Raw genomic sequence first — 26,163 nt, 5'->3', positions numbered from 1 at the left:
GCCACCCAGCCCGGGGTTACGCCTGTGCCTTGGGGTGGTTTACAATGACCTGGTCCAACCATTTCTTCTTCTTCTTCTTTTTTTTGTTTTTTAAAGATTTGTTCATTTATTTTAGGAGTACACCAGACACCAGAAGAGGGCGTCAGATTCCATTACAGATGGTTGTGAGCCACCATGTGGTTGCTGGGATTGAACTCAGGACCTATGGAAGAGCAGTCAGTGCTCTTAACCACTGAGCCATCTCTTAGCCCCAATAGCTATGCCCAACGTGGGACTTGAACCTACAACCCTGAGACTGAGAGTCTCATGCACTACCGACTGAGTTAGCTGGGCCGTGTGACCCAACCATTTCTTAAAGGGCTGCATTACCCAACATCAGCTTGAGCTCTCACAGTCGATGACCCAGGGCTCTGACACTTATCACTGGCATTTCCCTTATTTGGTATGATGTTAAACCTTCGGATTTCCACTCAGGTGTCCCATTTTTGTGAACATTTCCTGTCTCAATGTTCTCAGTGTACTTTGCATATTATGGGCTCCTGCACACGTGACATGCTTAAACTCACACAGAGCATATACATACATGTAAAAATTTATATATAAAAGTGGTTTCTAGGGGTGTGACTCAGCAGTAGAGCCCTTACCTGGCTTGAGCTGTGTCTTGGGTTCTATCCCGTGTGTGTGTGTGTGTGTGTGTGTGTGTGTGTGTGTGTGTGTGTGTGTGTGTGAGAGAGAGAGAGAGAGAGAGAGAGAGAGAGAGAAAGAGACAGAGACAGAGAAAGAGACAAAGAGAGAGACAGAGACAGAGGTTTGCTGAGGCATCTGTATCAATACAGAAGGTGTCGGACGGTTGTGTGCTCAGTTTTCATGCTCCTCTCATCTGGTCAGGAGTGGGATAGGTGAAGGAAGACGCTGGCTTCCCTTTGACCTCACCCTAGGGAGTTGATCCTTGCAGTTTATCTTTGTTTTGACGGCATCTTATGTTTTAATTGACTTTAGTCATCGTTATCACGGTTTCCGTGAGCGCGTGTGGGATTTTCCGTAGTACTGCTCGTTCACCCACTTCCTCCCCTTTTGACTCTTAAATCCGACCATTCGATTTTCTTTTCTAGCTTGAAGATGATATTATTGTCAAGCAAAACTATTTTAATACCATAAAAAATTTTGCACTTCAACTTTCTTCTGAAGAATGGATGATTCTAGAGTTTTCCCAGCTGGGCTTCATTGGTAAGAAGAGCATTTGATGATTTATCTGTTTTATAAAGCAGCCAAGTCTCAGACTCTTAAACCAATTGTTTTTTTTTTTTCCCCCAGAAAGTTACCTTTTCCCAGGGAAATTGATTAGTTTTGAGAAAACAAAACTTAGGTAAATCTCCTTATGCCAATCAGATGATGATCATGAACTCCTGTAGACTCTGACTTCTGAGGTGGAACATGTTGTTTTGTAACAAAATTTCAATAGTTTGAGGTTACCAATAAAGACTCAGGAAACAGTGCTGGGGTGAAAGTCTGCTAGCTCAGAGAGGCAGAGAAAGCACCCAGCTGACCTTCCTCCTCAGCAGTCATCCCACCAGGAATCCCGTCTCTCAGGCCATCACATAAAAACCTTCAAATTCAGTGTCCCTCCCTTCTTCTCTGTGTGCCTCTACCCGTTGTCTTGACTCCCCCTTACTCTTTCCTATATTCACTTCCTGTTAACTGATTGCTTGCCCATCTCCTGATCTATGGTTGACTGTATTTAATCTTGTTTAAAATGTTCGAGGAGAAAGCTCTTGGATTAAAGGTGTATGCTAAGACCAAGCTATACCATAACTAAAAACAGGTTTTTCCAGTAAATAACGCAATTCCAGGGTTCACAGTGTTTTTCAAACATCTTGCAACAGCCGTTCCTCTAGAGAGCCACGCCATGGCTGCCATGGAGCTGGGGACATGTTTGATTCTTCTCTGACACCTCCAGCTCTCTTAGGCTAACAACACTGGGTTCATCCCGGAAGCACAGCACTGATGGGTTCTTATTGGCGCTGCAGCGTGCAGCTCTCGTCCAGCGATGACTTCATGTTCATCTGTTTCTTTCATGAACCATTTGGGGTGCTTATTTTAAAGCCTTTGAGGGAACAATGTCCCTACCACAGTCAATGAAAAAACATCTTTGAAGTTGAGTGAATGAAGGAAATTTACGGGGTTTATAAATAACTTCTCAAACTCCCAACTCCCCCTACCCTCCCCCCACTGCCCCCCCCCCATAATGCTATAGTCTCAGACCTCAGGTTCAGCCCAACCCCCTGGATGTTATAGGCTCAGACCTTGGGTTCAACACCCACCCTTGCCACGCCCCACCCCTGCCACACCTACCCCCAACCCCCAAGCTATTGGCTTCATCTCTGACCTTGTTTATCATTTAACTAAAAACTTGTTTTAAAATTCAGAAAAAAATTATGAAAGTTTCAGTGACAACAAAATTAGTAAACCTTTCTTTCCCCTCCTCCTGCATCCGTTCCTCCCCTTCTTTTTGTGTTTATCAATTTAGATGATCTCCCTCTCTCCCTCTGTCCCTCTCCCCCGACCTCCCTTTCTTTGAATTTAGGGTGTCACACATGCTAGACAAGTGAGACCATTGAGCTGTATTCTAGTCCTACAGACTTTTGTTAAACTGTAAATCTCTCAAATTTCTTCATAGGAATAGTCTGAATATGGGGGATCTGATCTGGTTTCTGAGTCCTTTAAGCGACACAACAGCGGGAGGTGGCTACTTCCATTTAAACCCGGATGACAAGTCAACAGACTGTCCAGCTAAAGCAACTTTTATTTATTTGATGATGAGAGTGAAACCTCAATCTATTTGGCACAGAGGTCACTTCCGAAGGTGTCCCCAGACTGGTTCCTTGTGACGGCTCTTGACTGGGAATGTCTTTTCAGGGAAGATGTTCCAGGCGCCGGACCTAGCTCTGGTTGTGGAGTTCATTCTCATGTTCTATAAGGAGAAGCCCATTGACTGGCTCTTGGACCACATTCTCTGGGTGAAGGTCTGCAACCCCGAAAAAGATGCCGTAAGTTCACTCTTCATGGGGTCCGTGGACTTCTTTTCTTTTGAGACTGGGCCTTGCTGTGTAGCTCCAGGCTGGCCTAGAACTGAAGATCCTCCTGCCTCAGCAGCTGCCTGAGTGCTGATTACAGGCTTGTGCTGTGGTACCTGGCCTGAAGTTTCTTTTCTATGTTTAGTTTATGAAGTAACTTTGTGTGTATGTAGCAGATCTCTCTAAGGAGCTAAGTATGTTAAATAAAGCCACAGCAGGAAACTGTCTCCTCTACTCCATTCTTCATGTGCTTGGCTTCATTTAAAGTTCTAATGTTAGAAAGGTTGTTCCTCCTTGTCCTCCTCCTCCTCCTCCTCCTCCTTCTCCTCCTCCTCCTCCTCCTCCTCCCTTTTTCCCTCCCTCCCTCCATGTCTCGTTGATAGCACAGTGGTAGAGTTCTTTAAACAGCACAAGTGAAGGCCCTTGGTTCATTCTCCAGGCATGACGATATGTGCGCATGCATATATGATGCATTTCTAGAGGTTTTTTTGTCTTGTTTTGTTGTTAGTTTTCGAGACAGGATCTCTCTGTGTAGCCCTGGTTATCCCAGAACTTGTTTTATAGATCACACTGGCCTCAAAATCTCGGAGATCTGCCTGCCCCCGCCTCCAGAGTGCTGGGATTAAAGGCAGGCACCACCAAATTTATCATGTATTTAAAAAAAACAGTAGGTGACCCCTTAAAGCAGAGCCTGTTTCTAAGCAGTGGCTCCCCCTGGCATGGCTGAGAAACACTGGTGGGATCTTGAAGCTTTGTTTCCTGTTACCATTGGCTGTAGAGCGTCGTCAGACCGGGCTTGTGGAGGCCGTACTACTCTCTTCCTGTGCTGTCTGTCTGTGGTCTTTGTCTAATTCCTTTGGCAGTGTCAGACCCCAGCACACACATGTTAAAGTAAGGACTGACTAGCAGTGGTGTCAATGTGCCATCCAACCGGACTCTGGGTGTCTACCTTGCTTCTCATCATTGGACAGTAAAATCAGATTTTTTTTTTACATGTCTAGAAACACTGCGACAGACAGAAGGCAAACCTACGAATCCGCTTCCGACCCTCCCTCTTCCAGCACGTGGGTCTACACTCATCTCTGTCGGGGAAAATTCAGAAACTTACGGTTGGTGATTTAATGTAATTTTCCCTAGTTGTACAGGTTGCTGTGTAGTGTGTAGATAAGCTCCATGTTATATCATGGCCCGCATGTGTCCTCATAGGATAAAGATTACATGAAACCATTGCTTCTCAAGATCCACGTGAACCCGCCTGCAGAGGTCTCCACTTCCCTGAAGGTGTACCAAGGGCACACACTGGAGAAGACCTACATGGGGGAAGACTTCTTTTGGGCCATCACCCCCACAGCTGGAGACTACATCTTGTTTAAATTTGATAAACCGGTCAATGTGGAGAGGTCAGTGACTGGTGCATTTCCTTTCTAGAATCCAGACCTGCTTGTAGTGTGGTTCCTGATCCATGTGCTCTGTGCATAGTAGATTGTGGAGAGAGCAGGTCGCAAATTGTTTGGCTATAAGTTAATTTCTCATCGTTGAGTACGAGAAATGCATGACTTCAGGCATGCCATCTATTCTAATGTTCTGAACACAGAATGTTTTGTAAAGTACTTCATTTATCTGTGTGTGGAGACCAGAGAACATGTGGGAACTGGTTCTTTCCCTCTACCCTGTGGGTGCTAAGGATTGAACTTAGGCCTTCAGGCTTAGTACCAAGTGTCTATGAGCCATCTTGCTGGCCCTTTATTTGGTAGATTCCGTTATTTCTAGACTTGAACTTAATCTGTGATTTTTTGTTACTCTCATTTAGATGTCTTCCTGAAATCTCATAATTTCCACGTCTCTTTCCTAGACTATCTCCACGCACAGGGAGAGTGGGTTATTGGGCCAGCGATTGGTTAAATTGGTTGCTGTTCCCAGTCAGCATTTCTGCTGGTGCAGGTCATTTTTAGCACCCTGTGGGCATTGGCAACCCTTTTAGGTTTTGTGGGGCTCACATCCATGTTATAAAACGTGGGACTGTTTTCTTCTGTTTTTTTTTAAATCTGATACCCACGGTCCCTTCAGTTCTCCATTATCAGAAGGCACATTTACTGTGCTGGTGTGTGGCTTCACACACCCAGAGGTGTGTGAAGGAACGCTTGCTCATCCTGCTGCCTCTCGCACACAGATCCCATCAGTGGGGCTGGAATTTTGGTGTTACCATTACCATTTTTATTTTGTGTGTGTACATGGAGGCCAGAGATGAGTCTTGGGCATCTTCTTGCTCAAGCTCCACCTTTTTTTTTTTTTTTTTTAGGCAGGATCTCTCTCTTTCCCTAGAACTCACTGGTGTGACCAGGCTGACTGTTTTACATGGGTTCCTGGGATTGAACTCAGGTCCCTGTACTTGGATAACAAAGATTTTTACCAACTGAACCATCTTGGAAGTTCCAGCTTTGAATTTTGCCAGATGCCCTTTCTTCATCTGTTGATAAGATTCTGTGTTTTCTCCTTAGCTGATTAGCATGATGGCTGACATTGGTTTTTGACTCTTGCACTGGTCACACAGTTCTAGACTCCACTCTGCATTAATGGTGTATAATTATCTTTTGTTTGCTGAGGCAGGGTCTTACTGTATAACTGTATAGCCCTGGCTAGCCTGGAGCTCACAATGTAGACCAGGCTGGCCTCCAACTCACAGGTTGGGATTAAAGGCATGCGCCACCACGCCTGACTATTGCGAAGCATGGTCTGTATGTTCTAGCTGGGGACTGAACCCAGGGCTTTGCACACAATAGCCATGTGCTTTACCACTGCTCCAAACTCATAACCCCGAGGGTAGGCTTCGAACGTACCATGGCCCATGGCCGTCCTCCTGAAAACTCTGTGACTCAAGGCACTGCACTGTGGTGGAAGGGGTTGCAGACAGTCAGCCTGTGGTCAGTTTGGTGACTGCTGAGTTGAGTAGTAAGTACGGTGGCTTCTGATGGGGAGAACTTGGAGCCAAGGGCTGCACCCTTCAGTCTTATGGTTCCTGCAACATTTGGGAGTCAGCTGGGTGGTTGCAGGTTCTGCTATGGTCAGACTTCAGAAACCTCCCAAGAGCTCACTCTGGGGTGAGAGGCTGTGCTCTTGGGTCTTTGACACTCAGGTCTGACTCTTGGTGTTCATTCTTTGGTGTGTATTTTCAGTTATTTGTTCCACAGCGGCAATCAAGAGCACCCAGGGGACATCCTGCTGAACACGACCGTGGAGGTTCTGCCTCTTAAGGTATGGCTGCTGCTGCCTCTGAGGGTCTAGTTTCATTCCCGTTGCTGGGATAAAATGTCCTGACACAAAGCACTTTAAGAGAAAGAGGCTTATCTGATAGTTCCAGGTTTTAGTCATCACTGTGGCGGAAGTCAAGACAGGAACTCTAAATATCAAGTTACATCATGTCCTCACTCAAGAGCTGAGAGAAATGAACACTTGCATGCTTTTGCTCTGCTCAGTTTCTTCACTCTTACATGGTTCGGGAACTATGTAAGGGCGTAGGGAATGGTTCTGCCCCTGGTAGGTTGGGTCTTTCTAATTAAGATAACTTTCTACAGATGTGCTCACAGGCCAACCCAACATAGATAGCACCTCAATGAAGCTTTTTTCTCAGGTGATCTCTATTTGTGCCAATTAATGCCATTTGTCACAATGGACACTTAGGAGGTTGTTTTTATTAGACAAACAAGAACTCTCATGTGGTATGGGACTTTAATGGTGGATGGCAATATTAAGTTTTTAAAATGTTGAATATCTGATACTAATGTACCCATTTGTTTCATCCCTAGTTCTCATTCTGCTTTCTTCTGGAAAATATCGTTGTTTATATTAGGAACAGGGTTCATATCTTAGCACAGAGTTTACTGTGTCTATTGAGTCCCATGATACCAAGTGCACATTGAGTGCCTGATGAGGGAGGCACCGTTAATTCCCCGCTCTGTAAGGAACACTTAGATCTTCCTGACAGTCTTTCATTTTCTTTCAACATAGCTGAAGTAACTCCTACCAACAGATTTTCAGAGTTCTTCACTGTTGCCATTTTTCTTCATAGCTAAACCACAAACACAACTCTTAGAGCATTTGTTGGATTTGATTTTAACAGGCTTAATTACTTATACTCTTGTTGCCTTTGTTTTATTTTAGAGCGACAGTTTGGAGATCAGCAAAGAAACCAAAGACAAACGATTAGAAGATGGCTATTTCAGAATAGGTAATGTCTACTTAATAACATGCCCTTATTGCCTGGATTGAACCCTAAAGTCATTTTGAATTCTGGTCAGACGTTAAGCTTGACAATTTCAGTCAGCAACACGCCCCAGCTGTCAAAAAGGGTTTCCAATCTTGACAGGATTTTGGATCTCAGGGTGGGGTTGGGGATTCCCTATTTGGTTGGCTTTCTCTGTCACCTGTGTCACGTCTGTATCTCAGTGATATGGAGTTTTCCTTTGCTGGCTCTGTCTGTCCACCTTTTCCAGATGGTCTTCACTGTTCTCATGTCCTTATCTAGCGTCAACGTGCCGGTCTGCCTGGGGTTCTGATCCTCCCATGGGGAGTGCTGCTGTCTATGATGGGATGATGGCTGCCCGATGTTGGCACCTGGAGAGCCTTGGAGGGTCTTAGGGATGGTAAATGGAATCAGGGTTCAGCTAGATGTTTAATGGGGAAAGCCAGGGAAAGAGACAGGTCCTGAATATAACCTGTAGGGAGCTAGAATTGAATTTTGTCAAACCGAGTTTCTATTTAAGCCAAAGAGCAAGGCTGAAAGGAAGCAGCTAGACTGCAGGCAATTACTGCACCCCCTGCTGGGTGTATTGGGGGCAGGTATGGAAAGTGCCGTGGTCGTAGAAAAGAAATAGATTTATTTCAGCGGGTTAAAGTTATGAGAAGGCAGAAGAAAGAACTTTTGACAGAGTAGCAGAGAACCCTGAAAAGGACCGCTGGCCAGTGTGTGGAAGGAGAGCCACAGGACCTCTGAAGTCCTTTCCTGTGCTCATAGTCAGGGATATTAATTATGACCAAATGCAGTGGGTTCCCCTCTTGGTGAGTGCAATCCCGAGACAGAAGAAAATGGAGATGACCTGCAGCAGGCAAGGTGGCAGTCGTGGTCTTCCCAAAGCAGTGCTTTCTTATAAAAAAGGAAGCGTGTTGTGTATCTACTTAGCGAGCCAGCATAAATCTTGGTACGGATTAAGCCTTTTTGCGCATGCTCAGTTTAAGGTCATGAAGCATATGCTCAGAAGGTTAGCATGGTGGGCAGGAGTGCCTTTGGTACGCTCACTTTGCCTCTTAAATTTTACCTGAAGGTACTACCCTGTATGTGGCTAGCACCCACTCTGGCATTGCCTCTCCTATTTTCTCCTCCGATCATTTAATACTTACCTATTGGGCTAAACTCTGGAAGAAAAAGGAAGGAAGAAAAGAAAGGAGGAATACAAGAAAATTTACAAAAGAGCTATTTGAAGAAAGACCCATAGCTGATGCTGGACTTTGGGAGTAAGTGTTCCAGACACCAAAAGTTACTGTGGATGACTGGCGGAGAAAGAGTCTAAGTCAAAGCCTACTGAAACTTGGGACTCGTTTAAGCTAATATCAGATCTAACCTCATTTCCTGAGGAAAATAAACAACAAATAGTATAATCAGCCTCTCTAGAGCACAGTTCACGGGTGCAGAGAGGGAGAGAGGACACCTCTTCCAAGCCAGACGAGTGGTGGCAGCAGAGAATGGAGATGCTTCGGTGCAGATAAAGAATTGCTGTGTTTTAGAATCCATTTTAACTGCAGGGCAGGCTCTTTGCTCTAAGGCAGTGATTCGTCCACAGTATGACAAATCAGAAAGTGAATATCAGAAAGTAAATAGGTAAATAACTTCCAACTGACGGCATACTCTGCTGCAATCGTGTGTCTGTGGCTGTCGACATGGCTCCTCGGGTGAGGGTGCTTATCACCGCGACCTGCAGACTGGTGCACAATCCTCTGGACCGACATGGTGGAAGGAGAGAACCAGCTCCTGAAATCTGTGTGACATCTACACACGCTGGGGTATGCAGACCCACACATGCACACACAGGCTGTGTTATGCACACCCACACATGTACACACAGGCTGTGGTATGCACACCCACACATGCACACTCAGGCTGTGGTATGCACACCCACACATGTACACACAGGCTGTGGTATGCACACCCACACATGCACACACAGGCTGTGGTATGCACACCCACACAAACAGAAGACAAATGTGATTTAAAACAACTGCGTGCGTGTGGATTGGTACTGGTGCCTGGTGGTACCTGGGTTGGATGAGGGGATGTCACAAGGATAGAGTGGAGAAAACATCAATCACTAGTAGGTCAGCAGTGTTTGCAGTCGGTTCTGATGACAACGGAAAAACAAACTTTGGGCCTCTTATTTAAGTGGAGTATTGTTCAAGCATAAGGAATTGCATTCATCTTCCCAGCATGCCATGTTCTAGAGCACACGCGCTAACGTGTATTGAGTTTCATCTATAGGAATGAGGCAGAAATCCTTTTTATCTAGTATTCCTTTGTTGTTGTTGTTGTTCCCCCACCCACACACTCTCTCCCTTCCATCCCCCCCAACCTCCCCGACCTGGCTCTCGCTACATTGGGGCATGGAGCCTTCATAGGGCCAATGGCCTCTCCTTTCACTGATGCCTGATAAGCACATCCTCTGCTACATGTGTGACTGGAGCCAGAGGTCCCTCCATGTGTACTCTTAGGTTGGTGGTTTAGTCCCTGAGAGCTCTGGTTGGTTGATATTGTTTTTCTTCCTATGGGGTTGCACACCCCCTCAGCTACTCAGTCCTTTCTCTATCTCCTCCATTGGGGTCCCCATTCTCAGTTCAGTAGTTAGCTGCGAGCATCTGCCTCTGTATTTGTCAGGCTCTGGCCGAGCCTCTCAGGAGACAGGTATACCAGGCTCCTGTCTGCATGCACTTCTTGGCATCGGGTTTGGTGACTGTATATGCAATGGATCCCCTAGGGGGGCAGTGTCTGGATGACCTTTCCCTCAGTCTCTGCTCCACACTTTGTCTCTGTATTTCCTCCTGTGAATGTTTTGTTCTCCCTTCTGAGAAGGACTGAAGCATTCACTCTTTGGTCTTCCAACTTCTTGAACTTCATTTTATCCAATATTCTTTCTTGTCCTTGTGGTCTACAAAGAATGCCCTTCACTGAAGGGCTGGCTAACTGCTGGCTTGGAGAACTCTGCCCCAGAAAGATTATATTTTTCCTTCTGTCCTCCCTTCCTTCCTTCCTCCCTTCCTTCCTTCCTTCCTTCCTTCCTTCCTTCCTCCGTTCCCTCCTCCCTTCCATTCTTTTCTTTTTTAAAATTTAATTTTTTGGTCATTTTCCTTATATCATTTCAGTTCTAGTTTAAGAAGGACATTATCTTTACAGCAGGAGAAGATGGATGAAGGGCATTGCTACCTCTGGAAGGTCATGTTTCTTCCTGTAGCAGACCTTTTCTGCTAACCTTCTTTCTTTAGTGTGTATTTCTTATAGGAAATTGATTTTAATTATATATATTTTTGTTTATTTTTGTGCACACACACATGCACCAGAGTAAGTATGTGGAGATCAGAGGAAAACTTACAAAATGAGTTCCAGGGATTGAACTTATCGGGCTCAGTGACAAGTGCCTTCATCCTGAGTTACTTCCCTGGCCTACATAGCGTGTTTCATTTTGCTATATTTAGATGTGTCTCTAATGTACCTTGATTATACCGACCCTCCATTGCTGCCTCTCTTCTGCCTTCTCACTGGCGCCATTGCTCTCCCAAATAGAGCCCTTTTTGATATTTTTTTGTCTTATTTTAAATCTAGATCCTGTATATGAAATAACTTAAATTTTGTCTTTGGGCATTTATGTTGTATGCATAGATTCCTTTGGTTATGCACCCAGGAGGAGGCTGATACAGTAGTTCTTCTCTTATATAGAGGTATCTGCTTGTGTAGTTGCACAACTTATATTCCCCACCAGTATATAGCGCTCCCTTCTCCACAGCGGCTGCCCAGAATTGATTGTTTTCTTGATGAGGGCAAGATAGGCTCTCAGTGTTGTTGCAACATTTTTCTTTTAAAGATTTTTTTCATTTTGTATGTATCTTTTGTTGAATGTATCTGAGTGTTTGCTTTCGTGTATGTGTATGCACCATATGTGCACTTGGTGCCTGTGGAAGTCAGAAGAGGGCATCAAGTCCTCTGGGACTGGAATTACGGATGGTTGTGACCACGTGAGTGGTACAAGAGCAAAAGTGCTCTTAACCACTGAGCCATCTCTCACGCCCCTTGCAGTAGTTCTGATTTATGTTTTTCTGGTGCCGAAGGAATATCGAGTTGGATATTTTTCTCTATGTATCTATTGGCCAGTTGTACTTACTCTGTTCAACTTAATTGCCACTGATTGGATTAGTTGATTTTTGGTTATTTTTGTTGTCATTTTGTGTATATATTCTGGATAGCAATAACCCGTCGGATGAATTAGCCTCTCGTTTTTAACAGAGTGGTGTATGGGAATTGTATGGAGCAGGCAAAACACCTAAATTTGTCTTAATAGAGCCTTGGAAAGATACACGTGGAGAGCCCCTGCCTCAGGCTGACCCCTGAAGTTTGAAGTGGTGAAGCTCTATAGGACTAGCTGAGCTTCCCGGTGATCAGGCTTGAGTAGTGCGCCAATCTGCGGACATCCTATAGATTTTCTGCTGTTGATGTCAAAACAAACGGTTCTTCACCACGCTTTGAGTTTGCAGTGGGCAGAAGTGTGCTCCTACTTTAGACAGGCTGCTTTTAATGTCTTTAAAAGAACATCAAGTCACAGAACTTTGGAAGCTGAGTCAAGACAGATTAAAGGAAACACTCGTATTTCCTGTGTACCAAAAATACTTTGCCTTTAGTGGCACTTTATGCATTCAGACTCTCCAACAATTCTTAAACAACAAAAAATTACTTGCTGTTTTGAAGGGAAATTTGAGTACGGAGTTGCAGAGGGAATTGTGGATCCTGGACTGAACCCTATCTCAGCCTTTCGACTGTCGGTTATTCAGAACTCTGCTGTCTGGGCCATTCTCAATGAGGTAAGAGTCCGGTCAGCCAGGGAGCCACCTAGCTGCTTGGGTTTCTGTTGACTTTTGATTTTGCAAATGAAGACGATTCGTGGGAGTTGGGAATTAACTGTTTCTTCAAATCTTATATTATTTTGCATTTCAGATTCATATTAAGAAAGTCACCAGTTGATCTGCTTAGAAACCAACACGTCCTTTCTTGTGACTCTTGATTAAAGATACTGAGCACGCCGTCCTCTTCTGCTCTGACTTGAACACTACCTCTCGTGAAGCCTACTGTAGATAAGATGATTACCATCTCCACTTGGGCAGGGACCCTTCCCACCGACAACTGCATTCATTTGAAACGAGGCTGTCCTCCAAATTTGAACTTGACACAAACATTTTACAATTCTGACAGCCTGGTAACACGCCTGAGACTATTTTGGTATTATACTAATACACAAGAGTTGTACATATTGTTACATTCCTTAAAATTTGAGAAAACTGATGTTAAATACATTTTGTGAAGGGGGTACTTTTGAAGTTCACTTATTTTACTATTATAGACCCTCTTTTATAGACGATCAGGGATGTTATATATATATAAATATAAATATATAAATACACATGAAGATGTTATGAAGTTAATTTATTAGAAGTACTTAAGAAGTACATATTTTTGTGCAGTAAAGTTTTGAATCAACACCTTTTTTTGAAGAAGCGGTTCCTGGCTTTTTTAAGTTCCTTCTATATTTTTATTTGTAGATGCAGACATTCTAGATCAACGCCATTTTTTTCCAGTGCACTGCCATTCCAGATTGGTTCTAGATGGGTTTCTTAACTTGAAGTACTTTTATAATCACAGCAATTCTGAACAAAATATTTTCAGAGGCATTTGTCATTCCTAAAAAAACAATCAAGATTTTAAAAGACCAGAGCCCTCTGGAGGGTTATATTACTGTACTGTGTGTGGTGTGTAGCCACAGAAACCCGTGTGATTGTCAGTGTCGGGTGGGAGGCCCTGCCTCGTCTCCATACACTCCTTCACCCCCTCATAGTTCCCTCCATGTGGGTGACGAGACTCCTTTCCCTTTTGCTCTGTCTTTAATCAGTAGTTAGACACACTGTCTTCTTTTCTCCCTGGTCCTTTTATAGACCTGTGGTGGGTTTTGACGTTCAGATAATGTTTCCTGGGTAATGCTGTTGGATGAGTCATATTGGGTATAATTTTACAACCAACATTGTTATGTGGGGCTCTGGTGAAAGACAACCGTAGCGCTTCTAGGTTTCCACAGCATGTTTGCTCTGCTATGTCCTGAATGCAAGGGTGAACGCGTGTGCAGTCCCAAGAAGGGCTAGTTGGCAAACGTGCTTTACTCTTACACTTAGGAAGGCCGGGCAAGTTGCCAGTCTTCTCTGGCTCTCCAGGAGCTGCGCATGCCCAGCAGGTGTGGGGGCCTAGGTGTGGAAGTTCCCAGCTGGTGGCCTCCACCCTGGAACTTTCTCAGTTGCCCAGTGTATGGAACACAGTACAAAGCAGCAGCCATTTTGTATGTTCTGACTGGGGAAACGTAGATAAACACTACTGTGCATGTCAAAGCCCAGCTGAAGCTTTTCTTGGTGTTTTGTAAACTTTGTAAACATGGTGTTTTATTCAAGTTTTTAATTTCTTCTCTGATTTCCTTTGCCCTGTGCCCACAAGCACATCCTTAGAAAATTTAAGCACTATCTTCCCACACTCAAGTGTGCAGCAGGGTAACAGACTGAAACCATGCGGATGGATGCAGGGGCCCTTTTAGGTCTCTGCTTTCTCAGTGGCTGCAAGTTCAGAGCTTTGAAAATCCAGTGGGTCACTTGACTGTCTCCTGCGTGGGTCTTTGAGCTGTCCTCCCGCCAGGCTCCTCTCATTTGTCTTGCCTGTAGGGACTCTTAGCCAAGTCCTTTCCTTCATTCCAGGAATCCCTTTTCCCTTTGTGCGCTTACTCCCAGTGCCTAGAACATGCCTGAGCCTCGGCAGGTTCTTTTAGCATCTGGATGAGTGGATTAACTAGCCAGGTTGCTCACATCTCTCTCCGAGCACTATTTGCCTGCTATCTTGTCATGCATGGGCACACACACTCCGTGTCTAGTCTTCATTCTGTGTGGTGTGTGTTCTCCAACACACTCCGAGCTCTGGAGGCCAGCTCTCCTGTCTTCCACGTCAGGTGCTCATTTGATCCATCAGTGTTAGTTGCTCTCACTTTTGTGCCCAGTTCAGCACTAGACTATCAGAAACAGTTTGGTTGGCCCAAGCAAGATTTTTGTGGGAGCCCTGGAGATTTGTGAAGGTAAAGACTAGAGGAGGTGAAGCCAGAGTACTTAGAACTGCAAGGTGTCCACCTTGTGGGCAACCAACGGACCTTCACCCACAGTGAATGGGAAAAGTGCCAAATACAGTACCAATTATTTCTGTGAAGTAGATGGTGGTTGGTACCAGTGTATTTCAGATACTCCAGACTCTAGAGTGGTGCTGGCCTCTACAGAAGCCACACATCTGTTGAAATGAAATGTTGAGTTCTGTGCCCATGTTGGCAGCATTTGGAGTGGTCAGCGGCCACATGGCCAGCAGCCACCATATTGGATCCCAGAAATATGGGACACTGACATCATGGTTCTGCTGGTCATAAATATAAGCATTCTAGAAAGGAGTGATGCATCCTGCTGCTGTGATTAAAAGTAGACCTATGGATTCATGGTAGTACAGGTGAAGGTGTGTATTTTGATGGGACGGCCAAAATTGCCTGGCTACATGTTAGCATTATGATTCTTCCCAGCATGCATTGTTTCAGTGTCCCCAAGAGGTACATTTGAAAAGCATGAGAAGTGAATACAGGTGGATGATTTAGTTTGTAGCCTAGATGTGTGTTATGTCCGTCAGAGTGTGTTTGAACAAATGTCATTGGTTACATGCAAAAGATTATTTCAAAAGCTGTCAGGAAAAGTTGAGAGATTAGAGTTCTTTTTAGTCTTTCAGAATTACAAGAACTATAGTTCTCAACAGTGCTGTCTCTCAAGGAAGTTTGCTTATGTGGAAAGAGGTGTTGTTAGCAAAGGTTTTTCCAGTTAATAAGTGTGTATCTGTCATATGCAGGATTCTAAGAATGACCCCTCCCATGACTTTGTATAATATCCTCCTCCCCTTCTGAGTATAGCGACAACTGTGACCATGTCATGTCTTGTTACTTAACAAAAGGGAGATTACCTGTCAGTGGCTGATCCAATGTTGAGAGTCATGTCAGGCTGGTACAAGTGAGAGACAGCAGCAGTAGAACTCTGAACAGCATTGCTGGGCCTGCCTTAAGGAGCCAGAGGCTTTGTTACCCACTGAGTGGGAGCTGCAGACCTTTTGCCACAGGACCATTTGACCCAGACACTTAACCGGTTTGGACATGGAAATGCTTGGGCGAGCAGTCAGCTGGGTAAACCTTCCCTGCAGCTTTGTAAGCGGGGCCCTACCTAGGCTTCTGATGTGCAGCAGTGGGTAAGAAATTGGCAGTGCTGTACGTGGCTAGGTTTGTGTTTTGTAAAAAGTAACAATCTCAGTCCTGAGAAGGCTTCATATGTGATTGCCTGCAGTGACTGGTTTTTAAGACAAGGTCTCATCTTGCACCCCAGGCTGGTTCTCCCAGTTCTGCCCCTCAAGTGTCGATGTGCATCACCATGCCCAGTTGACTGATGGCTTTTGACATAAGAATAAACTTGTTCCTAGCAAGCCCTATTCCTGGCTCTCTGCTAGGATGCTTGGTGCCAGGACCCGTCTCCACTACTAGCCAGACTTGCGTTATTTTTTGTTGTGTAAAACTGGCAGGATGAAGCTGAAGGTGTGGGCTGTAGGCATCTTCTCCTAGATACTCCTAAATTGTACTGACTTAAAGGCCTGCCGGAAGTAGGGGGAAGAATGAGGAACAGTATTTTAGATCAGATCAACAAGAAGAAAAATTCCCACCGTCATGTCGATTTGCTGGTGTGTCCAACCTTCTGACAGTGCAGTGGGACACTGTTCTCTACAGAGTCCAGGCTCAAGAACCTCACGGTCCAGTTACAAAAACAACGAAACTGTTAAAAAGCTTTGAGTAAGTTTACAATTTTGTATTGTGCCATTCATTGCTGTCCTGGGCCACAGGCTGAACATACCTGCAAGAGCTTCAGCTACGACAGCTGTAATTTTTAAAAGATCACTTAGCTGAGTAGCTCACGGGTCAAACCCTGTATGTTCCAAGGTTTTGTATTTACATGTTTCCCAAAATACCATGCTTATTGTTGCTATTATTCAACCATGCTGCTGTAGCCTTGAGGGAAATAAACAGAACTGAAGGAAAGGAACCCAGAGGTTAAACACTGTCGTCATCTTCGCATGGTGAGGGATCGAGTCCCAGTTCAAGACTTCAGGGAAGGGCATTCCCAAGCCACGTAGCAACATTTACGGCTTGTAAAACTTAAACTGTGATAGTTGTGAGGACTTAAATGATTAATATTAACATAGATGCTATGCTAATTAATATGCTAAATTTAATGCATGTGAACATATGATGCTACAAAGATGACCACAGTCTTTACAAAGAGCAAAAGAATAAAACCAACCAACCCACCCAAGGGTTTTGTTACTCGTGCCCCTGTACTCTATCACTAGCTAAACAGACCTTTGTTGTTTCTGAAATGCTCCCTTTTCCAGTTTCTGCACTACCTAAGGATGCAAGTGTGAGAGCAGACAGGCAGCAGGTGGCCCTGTGTGAGCAGGGGCCGGAGAAGGACTGGAAGTGTCCGTGCAGGCACACAGGCGGCCACTGCGAGTGCAGCGGGAACCCCTGGACTGCAGAGGGATTCTTGCTGCTCTCAACACATGTGTTGTGGGAACAGCTAGGTACTTGTGATACTAAGGAGGCTGCTTCTTGAAGCTGCTCTGCTGCTGAGTTAGCAATTATCCCAAAATACAGAGTGGGGTCCTTTAGCTTGCGTAGCATTCCACCCTTTATTGGAAATGCTCCAGCGCTGTGTAAGAGGACCTGAAGCGCATTCTCTTGAGCCTTACAAAGAGCTGCTGGGACAGTACTGTCCAGTCCACTAAGCTCACACCTCTTTCCCCCAGTGGAGTCAAAGACGCTCAGTTGGTGCACGTCCTCCACAAGGCTGTCTTCACACTGGGGGACGTTCTGGAGTCTTGCTAGGTTGTACCAGGTCCTCTTTTCCTCTGCTCACAATGTCTTTATGGGTTGAACATTAACTGCAGTAATATTTGAGGTACCTGTTGAATTTTTAAAGGCAGATTATTTATTTTTAAGTTTGCTGCTATAATCGAAACCTAATAATGTCCTGTTGACTGTGCCTTTCATAACTGTCTCTGTGCTACAACTGTCCATGTGTATTTGAAATAAAGATGTTTGAAAAGCTATGTTGAATCAAGATTCCTTCTAATAAAAATGGCTTAAACCAAATGAGTGGACAGAATTTTTGTAGCACTATTACTACACCTGGTGTTTAGTCTGTTTTTCAGTGCTTTTCAGATAGTTTACTCAGTCAGGTAGTTTATTCAGGGCATGGGGAGGGGAGTTAAGAGGGTAGTAGGGCAGAGAAAGAGAGAAGTAGGGAAATAGAGTAGAGGCCAGCCATGAGCACGTAGAGAGAAGGGACAGAGGGGCAAGAGAGCCAAGAGGAAGCAGAAGCAGGAGCAAGAGCTTTTGGATCTTTTTAAAAGGCAAGAATGCCGCCACCCTGATAAGAGTGGCTGACATCTCTGCATGCATTCACTGCCACACATGCACACAGGCAGTTCTCAAGTCAAGAGTCCCCCAGGGGACTGTGGGCTTGTGTGAGCCACACTGCTTGCTGAAGTTTGAAGGCAAGTCTGTGTAAAGGCCTTTAAAAACGGGACAGACTGTACATTTCACCAACAAGATGCTGTATGTTATCCACCACTACTATACCCCAGATATTTTATACACCGCTTCAAGTGAAAATAATTAAACACAGCTTTACTTTAAAAATATTTATTAGAAATGTACATTTAATTCGTTTTAAGGAATGGTCTAGACAAGTGTTAATATCACCTCGAATTTGTAAAACTTTACATCTTGAAGCTATTTACAGATTTACAAGAACTCATCCCTTCCCAACACCAGACAGGACAGCTAAGGGCACTGTCACTTCACTCTGTACTTGTAGAAGGAACACAGCGTGTGGGTAAAGTTCCATCCCAGCGCCAGTGATAGTCCGTACAGCACAATGAGAGGTGCAAATGGATAGAGCAGGACCACTGTATTTTTCAAAAATGGCAATGCTGGAAAAGAAACAGGGCCATGGCTGACAGACGTACACACTCGAAAGCAGCTCTCTTTAGCACACTGGCCAAAGGAGGAGCGCACGTTGTGCTGTCTGTGATGATGCTTGCAGGTCTATAGCAGCACCTCATAGGCACCCTGAGCAGAGGGATGAACACTACTACCTAGAAAAAGCACCCTCCCCCGCAGGACTCCATTTTTCTACGTCAGCACACATGGTAATGGATCTGTCTCATTATGCAATCACTGTTTTCACACACACAATCTGAGTGTTTCCACTACAAAAGGTGACACCGCTCAGTAGTTCTGAGACAGAGCACCCAAAAGCCCACCAAGACCCAGCGAGTGCTTCAGTGCTGTGGGTTATACAACTTTCCAGCTAGGTGAAAAGTCACTAGAAAGACCAGGCAAGTGGGGTTAAGTGATCCCTGGGAAACTGGTCTGGGGCGGGGGTGGGGGGAAGGAAAGGACAGTCAGTTATCCACACGGGTGAAGAGCTGAAAGTTCTGTGAGGTCTGAACATCACTAGACTTTTAGCGGTTTGGGGTATTGAACACATGACTTTGCACAGAGCAGGCAGGTTTTCTACTGAGTTGGACTCCTGATTTGAGATCATCTCTTAAATGAACAGCCTAAGACTCTCTTCATTCATATCAGGAAACAGAATCTAGAAATTTAGCAGTAAGTTTACAAATCTGGCCTGGGATCAGCAGACCCTGGGCCTGATTTGGGATCATCTCCTAAGAAATGTTTCTACCTACTTCAGGGCCATAACCATGGCCTCTTCTCTACCCTATGGTAATAATATGGAGCCTGAATCCATGTAACACAGTAAGTCAGGGAGTCAGGGACTTCTACATGTCCAAATGTCACACACCACCTGGTCCACTCTACTTCTGGGCAGTAGGCAAGTACAAGGTGAGGCGTTTATGTAATGAGGTCATAAGAATGAGCCATAACACCTCAGGCAGTGTCTGTCAATGTCTCCACCCTTCTCTGTTCCACCAAAACTTACCACTGTATCCCAGGAAGGTCACATAGATATAATAGCCAACCGCGATCAACCATAAGGTATTTCCAACTAAATATCCAATAAACGTGTCTGTGAGAATAACATCTGCCAGGGAGAGAAAGCACCCAGTGAGTGTCTCCACGCTAACAACTCTGAGAGCACTGAGACACGAGCACTTACGGTTGATGAAGAAGAGCTGGATGAAATGCAGGATGACGAGGAGCGGATAGAAAGCATTCAGGTGCACGTCGAAGGCGTAGCCCCACTCCACATCGTAATCTCTGCTCTGGCGTTTCACCAGGTACTTGTTGGAGATGAACCTGAAGGGCAAAGTGAAAACGTCTTGCGCAGCGTGCTGGTCCTCTCAGTCCCCAGCCTCCTGCTGCAGCATGTTACTGACATCCTAGAGACAGCAGTGAATGGAACAGCCTCTAGTGGGGGAGCCGGTATGGTACTGTGACAGGACAGTGAGAATGGAGACCTGAGGTGCGATTTTAAACCATAATGTCTATGTGAAGGCCCAAGGCACAGCTCGGGACCTGTGTGTGCCTGCAAGAAGCAAGGGAGAGAGCAGGAAGTGAGGTCTTAGGGTGCCTGTGGCTACTTTGTGACTTCAACCTTAAACTCATGATAAAAAAGCCACTGCCAGATGCAAGAAATGCCTGATTGAAATGTTCTGATGGGGTCTCCTTGGTGGCAGACTCCACAGAGGAGGGGATGACAGTCACCCGTCACTAGAGATATGCAACACTAGTTGAAGGTGAAGGATTAAGATGTTGGCCATGAGGCCAGAAAGTCGGACAACAGTCTTGCTCTGAACACATACATGTAGGAAGGTGAGGACAGGCTGGTGACACCAAGATTGGTTCTGAGAATGGAGGAGAAGATGATTCAGGATTGGGGGTAGCTCTGACAGATGTGCTGAATCATGGATTATACTGTACAGAAAGCCTGCAGTTGGAAGGTCCAAGGTAATAAATATGTAGGCATTAAAAGCCTAACTGGCATCACCAAAAACATGACATCTAAACCAGTCAAGCAACAGAAAGCCCACTGGGTCAACTGCCATTACCATTAAAAAGTGAGAAAAACAGAACAAACACAGGAAAGGGTACACCCAGGCATACTGCGTGTGTGAACATGTGTGCACTTCCATCGCTGCTCTACAACCCAATCTTCCAGAAAACTATAGTGTCCAGATCCTCAACGAAGGAACAATTTTATAAACATCTGTGGAAATTAATGTCGTTTATGTCAGTGGATTTTAGATGATTTTTATTATTATATTTATGTAGAAACATGCCAAAGTATGAAGTCTGAGGACAACTTTGTGGAGTCAGTTCTACATGTGAATCCTGGGGGTTAAAGTGGGCAAGTGTGTCACGTACATACTGAATACAGAAAGCAGGGTCCAGCTGCGGGTGGTGAAGCCTCTGACTCCAGTATGCAGGTGGTAGACATTTTGAGGGCTACATGGTGAGTCCTAAGCTAGCCTGGACTTTAGACCCTATTTTAAACAGTATAAAACAAGACAAACAGACTAAATCAAGAGAGCATGACAGAGTATAATAAACACTCTGCACTTAGTTATCAAAAATTGCTTCACCTTCAACTAGTATTGCACACCTCTAGTGACAGGGGGTGACTGTCATCTCCTTCTCTGTGGAGTCTGCCACCAAGGAGACCCCATCAGAGCAACAGTGCTTCACTTGAACAAACTGAAACTCACCAAACACTGTTTTAGCCAAGAATGTTTGCCACTCAATTTACAAAATCAATTTAACAAGCCAGGAACACAAAGACGGACCCACATGTGGCATAAACAAAAAACAAAAACTAAAAACCAAAACCAAAAAAACCCAAACAAACAAAACCCTGCCCTCAGAACAACAGGAAATGGAATCACAGTCACCTGAAGCTAAGGATTTAGGGGCGATGAGGTTGGACTATGGCTATCAGCAGAGAAGCAAGGTGTTCTAATGATCACAGTACAGTCAGTGCTGGCTAGCAAGGACTTCCAAGGTTCCCAACACCAACAAGATGTAAATGTTTAAGATGGAAACTCTAATTACCTTGATCTGATCATTACTCATTGTACGCACAAACAATCACAAGGAACTTCATAAATTAGAACATTTAAAGGCAAATGATAACGGAACTGCAGGGAGCCTGAAGTTCACTCTCCACAACTCTATGTGGCCAGTGCTCTCTTGCTCACAAGTTCTCTATGGAAACACTACTCTCCTGCCTCACCTCTGCATAACCCTGAAACCAATGGAACAGACAGACACTGGCTCCTGAAGAGCGTCAAGGCAACTAACTGGCTACTTTCCCATCTCCATGTTGGACACTTCTCAGGCCAGTCTGTAGTTTCCAGTCCTCTCCCTCCCTCTGCTCACCTCTGCTGTAAGCATCCCACCAGCCTGAGTTGGCATGGCTCACTTCCCAGTTTCCTAAGCCCAAACTTCCTAGCCATCACATCCTGTTCCCACAGGAAGCTCTGAAGCCTTTTCTCCTCACTATATTATCACCACACCACTCTGGGCATCCTCTCTCACTTGAGCCCCTGCCTGAACCAGGCACCCCACCTCTCTACACCGTCACTGCCACGCTGAGGACTTCCCACAGTGAACCTGACTCTGTTTGTTCTGAGCCTCCTAGCTCTGCATTTCTCTGTTGCCCTCTAGCCCGCACTATATGTAAGAACACAGAAGTCCTTTTTTTCTGAGTTCCATCAAGGCTACTTTCTAAGTCTCCTTTCCTCACAGTCATTTCGTGTTCCCTGTCCTCAGGCCTCGCATGCTGCTGTACATAAACAAGCCTCTGCAAATGGGCACTCTGAAACAGGAATCCCGTGTCTCACAGCTCCCCAGAGCATGGCTAGTGCTGGTTCCTACGGCACTTTTGGGATGTTTGGGGTGAGGGTACAGAGCACAGTAAGCCAGTTCCTACTTAATCAAACTCTGGGGGACAAAAGTTGCTTCAGCTTCAGGCCTTGCTCTGTGGCCATCTAGGTCACTGTACTCACGGCAGACACTTTCAACAACTGTTCTTGGAAGTTTACATATTTTCCCCATGAGTAGCTTGACAATGAGTATTAGATTTATATCAGCAATATTAATCTTAGGCTAGATTTTAGAAATGTAGACTAATGACATAGTAGTATTTATTAAGTATCCAGTACCCACAGACCCTGTACTTTATTAGTCAAAAGTCACAAAGGGAACTACAAGGCTGGTTTCATCAGGTTATAGCCTTGGTGATTTTGTTTAAAATGGTAATAGTGATCATATCTAGGTACCAAAGGTCTACCATCCTGCTACCCTAAAACCATCAATGGAATAACTCCAGCTTATGAAGGAAGCCCACTGACATGCCTGTTGGCATGTGGACCTGTTTGAGATTACTGTGCTTTCTCTGCTTCCTCCTCAGTCTCTATCCTCTGTGCAGCCACTCATTACATCACCACCCTCTGCCCAGGAGGCCAAGTGCACAGGAGCATGCTCTGAGAGAAGTGACAAGCTCAACACCAGATCTCTAGCCTACTGTGTAGACATAGCCAACTATGGTTGCTCACTCAACCCCAGAGAAAAGCAGGCTGTGGGCCTTTGAAGACCTCTGGATGTGCTTTCTCCTCAGCACAGAGGAGCCACACTGAAAACGAAACCCTTTTCAAACATGCTTAAGTAAAACTGCAAAGGCTAACCTCCTAGATCTAAATGGATCTCAGCACTACCAAAGCACGTATGCGGCTGGAAATGGTACCCATGACAAATGTAGTGACAAAGCTAACCAGACGCAAATGGAATCATATATATTAGAAAATCAGAATTTAGCAGGGTATAACCGTTTTGGGATTTGCTACAATGACAGTAAGCACGGATTATTTTCTGACCTAGTACAGACACAGGAGCCGAGTTACAATAATCCTGGCAGTCAATCCAGTCACTTCAGCTACTCTATGTTGGGTTCGATTTTTCACTAGCTGCTGTACTTCTGATGTAAACAAACGGGCTCGGCAGTATGTATGAACCCCCTTATGGTACTTACCACATTAAAGTTGATATGAGAAGGCCAACACCTACACAATCTATGAACACAACCCACAGGAGCAGCTTTATTGTCTCAAAAAATCCCATGTCCAGCACAAAGCCAAATCCTATGGTGGACACTGAAACAAAGAGTTACAAGATTCACTGCCAGGCTCTTGGGTACTAGGCAGTCCCTGGCACCCACACGCCCAGTGTAGCAGAGGTGGTACATAGTGACGAAAACCCTCACAAGGTACATGCAACTGATGTCGAAATAAATGCCACCTCTGAATGCAGGAAAGGAGCAGGGCTCAAGGACTGGTTCACCAGGACACAGGGGACTCAGAACACCTGTGTAGACGGCACTCAACTTAAAGTTCAGGTAAATGTGAAAGGTACCTACTATATACTTCAACACCCTCTAGTTGACTGGGACTGTTGCTGTACTCCAGTTGATGTCCTGGAGAACTTAAAGGTTCTTTTCAAATTCAATCAGTATTTTCAGAACCCTACTCTGAAAGCTGCGGGTGCAGCTCTGTGGTAGAGCACTTGCCTGGTCTATTCAAGCCACTGGTTTCTATTGCTGGTCCAACCAACCCGTGCCCCTCCTCCTGCCAAAAATCAAACAAGACAGACAACAACCTCCCAGCCTCACAGTTCCTGGGGCTGGGGATTTAGCTCAGTGGTAGAGCGCTTACCTAGATAGCGCAGGGCCCTGGGTTTGGTCCCCAGCTCCGAAAAAAAAGAACCATAAAAAAAAAAAAAAAAAAAAAAAGAAACATAGTTCCTATCCTAACATTTCTTGGCACGCAGTTGGGTTTGGGTTATATTAGTCTTTTTTTAAAGTCAGCCAATGTGGTAGAACATGCCTGCATTAAGAGGCCAAGTTAAGAGCATCCCAAGTGCCAGGTCAGCCTGACCCACCCATCTAGAAGCTGTCTCAAAAGAGAAGGAAAAACCCAACTATGGGATGAATCCCATCCCCTACTTTTGCACACCCCGGTACAGTAGTTTACTCTGGCGTGTGTCAAAGCCAGCACTAGGAAGAACACTTTCTTTCTTGCCAGCTTCTTAACGTTTTAGAAAAGACAAACCCCATAGCTTCACACACCCCAAGATTCTGACCCATTCTACATTATCACAGAAGATAAACTTTCATCCAAAACCCCAATTTGTTTTTCAACTATACTGATTGTAAATTGAGACACACTTACCACAGAGCCAGATACTTAGGAGGACCAAGAAGGCAGGGTCATCTCTGGCCCACTGATCCTTCGTTTGCTTCCGGTAGTGAAAGTTTCTATAAACCCTCTGAGGGGAGGTGAACAGGTAGAGCATCTGCCATGCCGCAAACTCAAAGTCCATCTGCCGAAAGCGAAAAAGCCTTCTGAGGTACTTGTAGCGTTTTGCTCCAGCTGTGTGTCTTGCTGCATCCCTGGAATTTAAAGCTCCATTCCCGTACATCGAAGAATTCAAAGAAGTACTTGGTAGCATCTTCCTAGATGGAATGAAAACATTTCTCTTAGATGCAATCTTAAATGTAATGCTTAGCTACTAACACTCCTCAGAGCTATGACATTTTCTCCTGTCACCTTCAGAAAGGATTAAGGACCAGCCAAGTGTTAAAACCATCAAGGCAGTATCATGCTCTCTTGCATCTCCTGAAACTACTTAACTCGAGTCCACGGTTTCCCAACCTTCATGTCAATCAAGCCTTTGGCAGCTGTAGTTGCTTACTACTGATAATGGAGGCCAAGATAAAAGCAATATAGGGATGTGTGATGACTGGAACACTGGTTCAAAAATTCCATGTTTTTAATGACCAAGATTTTTAAAACAAGAACAAAAAAGTCTAAGCTAAAAGTAGGGTCACTGAACAGGTAAGACACACAGCTGATTTGTACAAGTCCATCAGCGATGGCCAGCAAGCTCCTGGCTATTCAGAATGTGACATCAAAAACGAAGCAAACTCCATTCCTTGATGGTTTTACTCCTAGAATAGCCAGGTAGGAGGAATAACTGCGCGGGAGGGTCCAGTCCAACTAGTCCAAAGCTAAGTGACTGCTGGTCACCGCCCAGCCTACCAGCACACCGCGGCACTCCGCCCCGCCCCGCCCCGCCAGCAGGTCTCCATTACCCCAAGCCTCTGTCAACAAAAAATATAGACGGCTCAGTGACATTTCAGTTAAGAACAAGCGGTGACAAGGTGTGTGATTCCTGTGCAAAATTCTAGACCTCCTTAGAACTCTTAAAACGGCTCTAATCCTGCGATTCCAACGTAAACGGGCGTCTTTGGATTTACCCAGCAGCTTCACGGCGGGCCTAGGACTTGAGCTGCGGGGCGCTGGTTGGTCCTACCCCCAGCCGCTCAGATGCCAGGTTGCGAACTGACCGTGGAAACGGCCGTCGGCACGAACGCCACCCCGCGCACACAGAGCAGGCCGCACCTGAAGGCCCACGAGGCCTCGCCTTGGGACCAAGACTACCGCCACCTTAGCCGGGTACGGAGCCCAGTCGCCGCTGGGGCCACTTCCCTTGCCTCTACGTAGCCCGCACTTTTGCGGCGCTCTGTATTTACGTCACGTACACGCACTTCCGCCACGCACGCGCATACCCCGAAGAGTCACAATCCCGCCGGAAGTTGAGGATTT

The 26,163-nt window shown here is 45.3% G+C and overlaps 2 protein-coding genes across 24 annotated transcripts in view; one reads left to right on the top strand and one right to left on the bottom strand.

The window, feature by feature from the left end:
• Mgat4a (alpha-1,3-mannosyl-glycoprotein 4-beta-N-acetylglucosaminyltransferase A) overlaps positions 1-17,626 on the top strand; it is a 93,499-nt gene extending 75,873 nt beyond the window's left edge. For 11 of the 18 annotated variants that reach the window (XM_087567059.1, XM_087567051.1, XM_087567064.1 and 8 more), the window contains exons 9-16: positions 1,113-1,227; positions 2,917-3,047; positions 4,076-4,183; positions 4,281-4,474; positions 6,248-6,326; positions 7,233-7,299; positions 12,073-12,185; positions 12,319-17,626. In XM_087567059.1, the coding sequence (XP_087423185.1) occupies positions 1,113-1,227; positions 2,917-3,047; positions 4,076-4,183; positions 4,281-4,474; positions 6,248-6,326; positions 7,233-7,299; positions 12,073-12,185; positions 12,319-12,345 (834 nt within the window). In that variant the 3' untranslated portion in view covers positions 12,346-17,626. The remainder of the gene's footprint in view (positions 1-1,112; positions 1,228-2,916; positions 3,048-4,075; positions 4,184-4,280; positions 4,475-6,247; positions 6,327-7,232; positions 7,300-12,072; positions 12,186-12,318) is intronic. The other 7 variants (XM_087567062.1, XM_087567056.1, XM_087567061.1 and 4 more) reach the window with 1 other exon arrangement.
• Positions 16,679-26,082, bottom strand: Unc50 (unc-50 inner nuclear membrane RNA binding protein). Of its 6 annotated transcripts, none has more exons than XM_087564687.1 (6): positions 25,815-26,082; positions 24,727-25,010; positions 23,532-23,652; positions 19,662-19,801; positions 19,485-19,586; positions 16,679-17,436 (listed from the first exon to the last, which is right to left on the bottom strand). In XM_087564687.1, exons 2-6 carry the CDS (start codon positions 25,004-25,006, stop codon positions 17,387-17,389), a joined length of 693 nt encoding a protein of 230 aa, XP_087420813.1. In that variant the 5' UTR covers positions 25,007-25,010; positions 25,815-26,082; the 3' UTR covers positions 16,679-17,386. The 6 variants fall into 6 exon arrangements, with proteins under 6 accessions (XP_087420813.1, XP_087420814.1, XP_087420815.1 ...); XM_087564688.1 differs by having other exon boundaries at positions 25,905-26,082; XM_087564689.1 differs by having other exon boundaries at positions 25,960-26,082.
• Between the last annotated feature and the right edge of the window lie 81 nt (positions 26,083-26,163).

Source organism: Rattus norvegicus, chromosome 9 (assembly GCF_021556685.1).
Source record: "Rattus norvegicus strain SHRSP/BbbUtx chromosome 9, alternate assembly SHRSP_T2T, whole genome shotgun sequence".
Lineage (NCBI taxonomy): Eukaryota > Metazoa > Chordata > Mammalia > Rodentia > Muridae > Rattus > Rattus norvegicus.
Note: the sequence above shows the minus strand (reverse complement) of the source record. Positions and strands in the feature narration are given on the sequence as shown.

What these genes read in the sequence shown, in the direction of transcription:
- Unc50 (XM_087564685.1), bottom strand. Translation starts at nt 25,006, where the DNA reads ATGCTACCAAGTACTTCTTTGAATTCTTCGATGTACGGGAATGGAGCT. An exon ending in CCAGCTCTTCTTCATCAACC is followed by an intron (nt 19,587 to 19,661) that starts GTAAGTGCTCGT and finishes TCTCCCTGGCAG; the next exon opens with ATGTTATTCTCACAGACACG. An exon ending in GACCTTCCTGGGATACAGTG is followed by an intron (nt 18,469 to 19,484) that starts GTAAGTTTTGGT and finishes TTTCTTTTCCAG; the next exon opens with CATTGCCATTTTTGAAAAAT.